This window comes from Parasteatoda tepidariorum, chromosome 7 (genome assembly GCF_043381705.1).
Source record: "Parasteatoda tepidariorum isolate YZ-2023 chromosome 7, CAS_Ptep_4.0, whole genome shotgun sequence".
NCBI lineage: Eukaryota > Metazoa > Arthropoda > Arachnida > Araneae > Theridiidae > Parasteatoda > Parasteatoda tepidariorum.
The window spans coordinates 17,675,002-17,685,066 of record NC_092210.1 but is presented as its reverse complement, the minus strand read 5'-3'; the positions used below and the strand labels follow the sequence as shown (position 1 = coordinate 17,685,066).

General features: G+C 31.6%; 1 protein-coding gene across 1 annotated transcript; it reads left to right on the top strand.

The window, feature by feature from the left end:
• The first annotated feature begins 268 nt into the window (after positions 1 to 268).
• Positions 269 to 9,815, top strand: LOC107441548 (uncharacterized). The gene is made up of 5 exons (XM_016054855.3): positions 269 to 349; positions 1,569 to 1,817; positions 5,097 to 5,276; positions 6,979 to 7,216; positions 9,492 to 9,815. The coding sequence occupies exons 1-5, from the start codon at positions 295 to 297 to the stop codon at positions 9,679 to 9,681; spliced, it is 912 nt and encodes a 303-aa protein (XP_015910341.1). The 5' UTR covers positions 269 to 294; the 3' UTR covers positions 9,682 to 9,815.
• The last annotated feature ends 250 nt before the right edge of the window (positions 9,816 to 10,065 follow it).

The window sequence follows — 10,065 nt, the reverse complement described above, 5'->3', positions numbered from 1 at the left end:
GATGACATTTGCCAGAACTTTTTGTGTTGCTTAGAAACGTAAAGTGTTACAGATTCGAAAATAAAAAAAGATTACGACATAAGCATGCCCAATTATGAAAGTGGATTTTAATAATTTATTACAGGGATACCTGGAATCAATGTTGATAACTACTTACTTGATTAGTTTTTATGAAGTTGTTTGAAAAATATTATTCATCAAATTCTTTGTTGCTAAAGAAACATCAATATTTTAACAGTATATATATTGTACCAGAATTCTAGCAATATTTATTAATGGTTATGATTGAGTAAAATGATTTGTATAAAAAAATTTCTGATACTAATTTTGCTCAGTGTCGGTTCTAAAAGTAAGTGTAGTTTTAATATTCAATTTTTAATAATTCAATTCAAATTTGACGGTTGTCAAATATTGTATTTCATATTTTCATTTATGCATTTTTTTACTTAATGTGACTAGTGTTTTCCCATTTAAAAACATTTTTTCATACTTCTTCCAAAATGTAAATATTATTGAATGTTTAATGAAATAATCTACTTAAAAAATGAGTAAATTAATAAAAGAAATTATAACTTTTCATTTTGAAACTTAATGGATGAATTTAATTGTGCATTCTGTTATTTCAGTTCCTTAAATTGTCTAGAATTGGTTCTTAAAATTATTTTAACGAACATAACATATTGTATAAGATTTACACAAAAAAATTTCTTCTTAATTTCAAGCAAATGTTAGCTGTTTTGTTATTGAATTTAAACATATTTACTACAAAAGCATTTTTAGAATTGATTAAAATCAAATGCCAGATATGATTCAGACAAAATTTTAAATAAAATTTAAATTTCTGAAATCATATAAAAAGTATATTTCTTCCACGGTTTTATCTTTTAAATTCCATTTAAAAAAGCTCTGTTGTGCAACATTTCTGTTTCTTGATTTTATCTCATTAAATTAAAAAAATAGCCTAAAAATGATGAAATTTTTAAAAAATTCTGAAACCCTGATTTCTGAATCGTCACGGAATATCGCTTTATGAAGACTTTTAAAAGCGAAAGCTTTTAGTAAATGTCCCAAAGTGGACTGATCGTAAAGACGCGATTTTCAGTAGAACTCCGAAGTCAAGCTATACTGGTTGTGGTCAGTAAATGGATGGGTGACCAGTTTCATCAGCCTGTGTAGTGACCGAGGGTGCACGGTATCGGCCCTCGTTGAACTGTTCGACTGTAAAGTGCGAGACTTCGTGCGCAAGTCTTTGAACTATTAAAACGAGGAACCATCTCCCTTGTTGAAAAGAAACATTGTGACACTTCGGATCAACCTCAGGGATGTTTATATACGTTTTGGTAACTGTCCTCATAATTTTTTCAAAATGTTCTGGCTCTTTTTTAGAAAATGTAACTGGGAAAAATTTGAAAGTTTAGTAAGGCACAGGCACCTATATACCTTTCTGTAAAAGCTTTAATGTTTAAAAAAAAAATTAAGAAAAATCTTTTTTCTTCTTTCTAGGGTAAAGATCCAAGATCTTTCTAAAATATCTTTTGAATTAAAAAATATTGTTGTTTAATCTTCAGGTTGTCCTTCTAAATATTCGAAAGCTTCTGACGCAACATGTCTTCATTTGGGTGACCCTAAGCCATCAGATGGTGCCAGGGATTTCTATTGTAATAACGAAGGAGGTGGTAAACAATTCGGAAGACCTGTCCCAGACGATCTCATAGATGGATTGTCGAAACTTATGAAAAGTGCCTCAGAAAGCTGGATGCCAAGTGAAGTTTTTCTGGCAATGCGAAGAAAAGGAGCGGAGGACTCCTTTGGACCAAGTACTATCAGAATTCTGTTACCTACTCTTAATGTTGGCAACTGTAAAGCTCATTGCCATTTGTAAAATATCAAGTGTGTTCAGGGACTATTTATTTTAGCAAGTGTTAAAAGTTAAGGCAAAAGTATAGGTTCATTTATATATCCCACTCGAGGTTTAAAGGCTGAAGTAAAAAAAATATTTAAGCCGAATATAGCAAATACAAACCTTGAATTAATTACGGAAATAGTTTAAGTTGCTCTTACAGCCCTTTCAGGTGCGCGTTCTTCGTCACACGGCAGACATCAATGGCATAGTCCTGTTTCTGTCCAACTTCATTCATCATGGTATTGACAGTACATAAGATCCTTTCACGCAGTTACTAAAGGCTTAATCACGTGGCTTAATAAAACAAGGTGTTTTACTTAACACGCCAATTGTATGAAAGGATCCAACGCTCTATAAATATCGTAGTGGCATGTTGCCTGGCAGAAATTGGTTTATTGCATTGATATGGTGTGATCAATGGCTTACATGTAAGGGCTTTGCATAAAACTTGAAGCATGTTTGTATTTAGAACAAGGTTTATTTTTGTTGTATTCATCATAGTTATTTTTACAACAGCCTTCAGAAACCCCGATGAGTAACACCGTATTTAAAATTAATATCAATATGAGAAAATTTATCTCGGATCTGTGTAGAAGAAGATATTGGCTACTAGAACATAGTAACCAATTAGGAAGTTATGAGATTTCTAATTTTTTATGAGATCAAAACTAAAGTGAAGTATGTACTTGTTTTAAATGTAATTTTTCTACCATTTCTAATTTCCTTTGAAGAAAGTAGTGCAGATGTAGCATATCGTCTAAGGTGCGTGTAACATAAATAGACTTTACATATTTACAGCTTCCTTTTTTAAGTTGTTTACGCCACTTCTTTTTTAGCAGGAACAGAATTTTATACACACACACCTATATATATATATATATATATATAGTGTGTTCAGGGACTATTTATTTTAGCAAGTGTTAAAAGTTAAGGCAAAAGTATAGGTTCATTTATATATCCCACTCGAGGTTTAAAGGCTGAAGTAAAAAAAATATTTAAGCCGAATATAGCAAATACAAACCTNATATATATAGAATATATTAAATGGACTAAAAAGATTTTATTTTGGATGGTGACATAATACGCCATTTTTTCATTTCATTATTACTATTTTTCAATTGAGTTTTGTGAACGTTCCTTTATTAATGCCCGAAAATTAGCGAAATCTCAATGAGAAATGAAAATAAAATCTGCTTATAACGATCAAGAAAAAATTAAACTTTGTCAATCCAGAGTAAAGTCAGAGAATTGTCGAAATTTTCATTGGCGGGAATTTCTTTTTGGCGACAAAATAATGGTGAATTTTGTTTGTGGAGTACTAGTACAGAACATTATTGAAACAGATATTTCCATCAAGCATGTAATTTCAGTTGTAGTTAGAACATTCTGTCATGTCAGAAAATGGTCGAAGTTTTTATTGTCTATAAGAAATTTATTTGAATGTACAAGGAAATAAATGCTTTTTGTAACAATCAGTACATGATTAAAACAACTTTTATTGCCTTTAAGCGCAAAGCTCGGGTTGAAATTTGAGCACTATAGTCTGTTCAACGAGAACTGATAGTGAAAGTAAACAAAGCGGCGTGCTATTTGGCGCAATACCGTTGCCTGCTTGGCTCCGGATTAATGCCAAATAGTATTATCAGTCAAGCAAAAACTCTTATTTCTTAGAGGGTTGTTTGTTTCGCCGTGGTGTCTTATTGCAGGTGTTTCATGAGCAATATGGAAAATAAAGTGATAGATTTATGTCCTCCTAAAAAACGGCTGAAGAAATCTTTCATAAGTAAAGCTGAGAAGGAAATAATATTGAACATTTATAAACCAGAAGTGCATTCAAAACCAGATGTTCAAATCATTGATGTGGCTGACCATGCGGTTTCTGCATCGGGAGTTAGCACAGCTTCTGTTTTCAGAATTATTAAAGAATATAAAAGGGGTAATATATTGCTTTCACCGAAGAAGACTATATCTCGTAAAACTTTTTTGGATGATATTGACGATTTCGACAAAAATGCTGTAAGAAGAAAAGTTCATGATTTTTTCCGTCGTAACGAAATTCCGACAATAAACAAAGTTCTGAAAGCTGTGGACGATGATTCTAATTTACCAAACTTTAAAAGAACGGCATTTTGTTTACCGTTAGAAAAAAATTAGGCTTCACACATACTTCCCTTAGAAAAATAAAGATAACAGTTTAATGCAAATAAATGCAGTTCCTTCAAATATATTTTTAAATCAATCGGGGAAATATAAAACTATTTTAAATATTATTTAACTTATAATAAATTTTAAAAAAAATTGTAATTATGAAAATAAAGAGTATTTTTTTAAACATATTCTTTCAATTCTATACGACTTTTACGATGGAATTATAAAAGTTGTTTTGCATAGATATTTAAGCAAAATATAATAAAACTAATTTAATTTAAACTTTAAAAAAATACATTAAAACTATTCTCAAATTAAAATTATGAGTTTACTGAAACAATTAGAAACTTATTTTCATGCAAATATTTTAATTTTGCTCTTTCTTATCTAACTTTAAGGTATCAAAAACCGAATATCGTTTTTCTATAAAAACGAAAGCTCTGTCGATTCAAACGAAATCGCCCATTCAGTGAAGCAACTGTTGAAGTGGCAAACGTTGGCTATCAAATAGCAACCCTTATATTTACTTCCACTATCAGTTCTCGTTGAACAGACTATAGAATTGAGATTGAGCTGGTCAGAAAGTGATCGAAATTGGAAGATTGCAGTTGGAAGATTTGCTAAGCAAAGGCACAATAGTGAGTTAGGTAAACCATAGTAAATAAATTCACATTTTGTGTTATTTTCCTTTATTTAAATTTAAAGAAATTAATAATTCATATTAAGTTTGAGGAGTACGGTAATCATTGTCTTTAAACTATCTGGAAAAGACTTATTTTTTATTCAACTATGCGAGCAATCGTTCTTGAATTATTCTTTTGCTGTTGTGAGCATTACACTATGAAAAGTAACACCAGGGTAGGGCCGAAATTCCTGGATAAGGAGAACTGTAACTATACAGGATACAAAGTTCTAAGTTTTTAACAAAATATAACTTTTTTTTTTTAACGAAGCCTAGATTTTACCTAAGTATTTAAGTGATTTTATTTTTCTGTTCACTCAAAATGTTCATATTTGTATTAATACTATTATTACTAAATTTTAGAAGAAACAACGTGGCTGCATCATGGGGATGATACTGAAATTGAAGAAAGAGATTACCCACTTTGGTATAGGAATCCAAACGGCGAAGACTGTGCAACTACTGGAAGAGGATATAATTTTTTAGCTAATCCTGATAATTGTGGTCGTGGGGCTTCGCTGTTGTGCGAAAAAACTAGTTCACGTAAGTTTATCTCTAACCTTTAGTTTTATTTATTCCATTTATTTACGACATTTTCCAAAACTGTCCATTTTTTTTTTCAATTTATTCACGACCATCTATCATCGTACTTAAGCATAAAACGGCTTGTTTACTGATATGTTCTCTGACTTTGGAGGACATATTTGTGAACAATCATTTTCTAGGATGAAAATTGTAAAATCAAATTGTCGCAGGTCAAGGCATCAATTTTTAAGATTCTCAACGACTTACATGAGAGTGGCACCACATTAAGTCCTACTGGACATATATGACTGTCGCTAAAAATAGAGATAGTTGACCAAAAATATATCTTATATCTCATTTTAAGTTATTTGTAAAAATAATGTAGAAAGAGGAAATATAACAATTTCTTCGTTCATACCATTAAATAAATAAGTTTATCATAAATACATCTTAAATAAATAGAAATAATTTTATACGAATTTAAAACTATATTTTCTCCTCGTTTGTCAAAAATCGAAATCGAATCTGTATGAAATGAATGCAGCCCATAAAATATGTTTTATCAGAGGAAATGTCCTCATGGTTAAAGGATCACCGACCCTTTTCTTAAGGAAAAATCCCGAGTGTACGGAATGCTATAGCAATTATTATTTATATAACTACTTGTATTTTGTTCATAAGATATTCAGATTGACGATATCTGTCCGACTAAGATATTTTGTCAGTAAGAGGTTTGCTACAGTTTGTGAAATATTCTGTCTCTTCAATATTTTGATGGAATGAGATCTTATCCCTCGATAGGATATTTTGTCTCCTATTTTTAATATGTTCTACAATATTTTAACCTAGAGTCTGTCCCCCGATAGGATATTTTGTCTCCTTTATTTAATATTATGTCCTATAATATTTTAACTTTGATTCTGTCCCTCGATGGGATATTTCGTGTCCTTTATTTGATATTATGTCCTACAATATTTTAACTTTGATTCTGTCCCTCGATAGGATATTTCGTCTCTTTTATTTAATATTATGTCCTACAATATTTTAACTTTGATTCTGTCCCTCGATAGGATATTTCGTCTCTTTTATTTAATATTATGCCCTACAATATTTTACATTGATTCTGTCCCTCGATAGGATATTTCGTCTCTTTTATTTAACATTATGCCCTACAATATTTTAACTTTGATTCTGTCCCTCGATAGGATATTTTGCCCCCTTTATTTAATATTATGTCCTACACTATTTTAACTTTGATTCTGTCCCTCGATAGGATATTTTGTCCCCTTTATTTAATATTATGTCCTACACTATTTTAACTTTGATTCTGTCCCTCGATAGTTTGTTCATAAGATGTATTCTGTCCTAGATAATTTTTTCTTGAGGTGTATTCTGGCCTAGACAGTTTGTTCATAAGATGTATTCGGTCCTAGATAATTTGTTCTTAAGGTGTATTCTGACCTAGACAGTTTGTTCATAAGATAAATAGGCTAGTCTTCCCTACGACATTTTAACCAAGTGAGACTGTTCCTCAATATCTTATTTATAGGATAATCTACCAACGTTAATCGAATGAAATTCTATTTTATGGTGTTTGAACCAATAGTGATTTTACCAAACGATATTTTGTTCGCTTGAGACCACTTTCCCCATATCTTGCCAATGTGTTGCAACATCCCTTGATGTTTTTATATTTATATTTGTAATTATTTTCTTTTAGCATGTTATTTAGATGAGGTCAATTATGTGGAGTACGAAGAACATTGCTTAACAGTTATAAAAGATGCGAGAATATATGACATGGCCTTAGATGGTTGCACACAAGGACAGTTATTTTCTATGAAAACTGAAGAGGACCGCAGTAGTGTTATCCAAGCTTTCTACAATACCCTATTTAGTGGAGGTATTTACATAGGACTGACAAAACAAGATGATGGAACTTGGCTTTACAACAGCGGGTAATATTTTATCATTATAAAATTTGTAAACTATCTAAAAATGCAGAGAGCAGTGAGGTAATACCTGATATCTAATTTGCTATCTAGAGGCTTTTAATGAATAGCTCTCATTTTTTGGAGACTTTAAATCTTGGCTGTAATTGGTCCCGATAATAATACAACCTTTCATTTCCTTTGAAATGTATTACCTGAGTTAACACATTGTCAGGAATTAAGTTTTTTTTATTTAAAAGAAGTGCTAAACAGGGGATTGGTAAACGCCAGTTAACGATCGTTAAACATTAAAAATCACTACCGGGTAGCTTAGATTCGAAGGTCTGTTGGAGCTAAAATGTTCGAACTAGAAACTGCCAAATTTAATCAAGATATTCATTGTTTAGTTGTGTAAAATGTATCCCTCCTAAAAAGTGGTTGATGTACTGGTATTCTTATAAAGAATTTTTTTCATTCCAGAAAAAGCTAAATCACCCCCGCTAGGGTAAGACTGGCTACATTTTCTTACTCTATAGGAAAAGACCTTGCACAATTCTCTGTTAAATTGGCTGAAAATTTAATGTTGTAGTTCAAGACATTCTGATCATAAGTTCTCATTGACACAGAATCTAAAAATGGATAGTTTCCGAGATAAGGAGCCTCAAACACAAGAGATATAGGCAACTATCATTGCGGTAGAAGATGCTTGAAGAGTGCAGCATTGGCTTCAGAAGGCGATGAAATTCTAGCTACTCATTTAGCGTTGGACATTTTGGCGTGTTACAAGCTTTTTCATCATTTAATTTAACTTTCAATACTTATTTGAAAGATCATTAACAGCTATTTTTTTTTCTATTTCTTTGGTTAATTCTATTGACGTGACGGAATTAGAGAATTAAGAATTATTATATATGAATATTAGGGTTTGAGGCTTCGCATCCCGGAAGCTATCAAGTTTTGGAATTCGTGTCAATGAGAACATTTGATCAGAATGTTTTGAAGTACAACATATTAAATTTTCAGCCCATTTTACAGAGTATTATTTTTCCATAAGACTTGTGCAGGGATCCTTTAGTAGTATTAAAATTTTAGTGAGCAGGTAGCTTCCATTTCTGTTTTATTATCAATTAATTATTCTATTTTATTAACAATTTAAGAAAATTATGCATGTAATTTACATGTGATGCAGTCAAGGCCAAACTGAAGGAGGATAGAGAAAAGGGCAAGTAAAGAAAGTTACAGAGAATTTCTTTATATCAGTATAAAATCTACGATTTAGTCTTCAAAAATTCTACAAAATATGAAAATAAGGCTTTTTGGTGTTTGGAAAAAAAATGCTCACAGTAAATTTTCACGTAAATTTTACAGTAAATGCTCACATAAAACATTATTCAACCTTGGATGTAGTTGTTTTCCTCCTCCGCCGCCCTACAGCTTTCGTGGGCCCATTATGGACACACATAGAGGGGGTACCCAAAGGCCGGGATAGCCTGGTTGCTAGGACACTGGGCCCATATCCAAGAGTTTGTGGGTTCGATCCCAGCCGGCTGAAGACTCCCCGTGTAGTAAATGGTGACTGATGCACGTTAAATCTGACAAGTCGCAAAGTCCTCCTTGTTCCCATAACAAATCAATACCTCTGGGGGATACTGATCCAGGAGTTTCCTTGTCTTCTGGATTAGATTCAAAATTACAAGGCTACGGAGTTGAACATTCGCAGTCGTAAACCCAAAATTGGGTCGGCTGTTTAACGACGGATATAAGATATAAAAAAAAGGGGACACCCAGTCTTATATCGAGACCAGAGGTTATCGAAACGAAGCAGATCGGTGGTTCTATTGGACGAAATCCTTATTGTTTGAATCTTTAGTAAGTGTATAATAAGCTGAACTAAAAAATAAGAGAGTTGAGTAAACAAACTTATCTACATAGACGTCGTAAACTAGCCAACAACAACACGTCAGTATAGTATGTCCTTCTTCTGGACTCATAAAATGTAATTCAGAATAAGGTTCTGTACAACTGATACAGAATATCAAATTATGCAGAAATAACGGAGAAAGCTGTACAAGTGGAGCGCATCGAATTGTTCAAACATTTGAGTTTATTCCGTTAATCTGTTAACATTATTTATTTTTTTACTCTTCACGAATGGGTGTGAGTTTAATATGTATATTTCTCACAGCTTACTTAAAAACATCGAATAATTAATCTGAAAAAATTTTATTTCACGTGATTGTTAATTTTTTTTAATGTTATTATGAAGTGTTGTATTATGTTTAAAAAATGTTGTTTTGTAAAGAGATGAAGAAGAAGCTGAAGTTCCTGGCTTTGGAAATTGTGGGGTTTTGAAATTAATGGAAGATGCGAAAACTCTGAGCTTAAGTTCCGTGCAGTGTGACAATGAAAGGTTGTTTTTCCTATGTGAAATTTCAACTACAGGTAAGTCAGATGTAATATTATATAATATATGTCCAATATATATTATATAATATGGAATTTGAAATATTTTTTCTATTAAAACTGTTAAAAAAATTATTAGGTAAATAATACGAAAAATGAATAAACGCAATTGTTTAAAAGTAATCATATACGTGTCGCGTAATTACAAGTAATCACGATCTGCAAATAGTACGATTATATTTCATGTCAAGAATATATACTTCATGTCAGGAATAATCAAATACTTATCTTAATATTTAAAATTACTTAATTACGTACTTAATTATTTAAAATTCAACTCTGGTGCAAGATAATTTTATTTACTATGCTCTTTGTAAATAGAATAGTTATCTCAAACATACGCGATTTTCCCACTCTCCATATGTTTCCCTCTCCCTTTACCAGGATAACGGATAATCTCGTCTTTTTCGCCT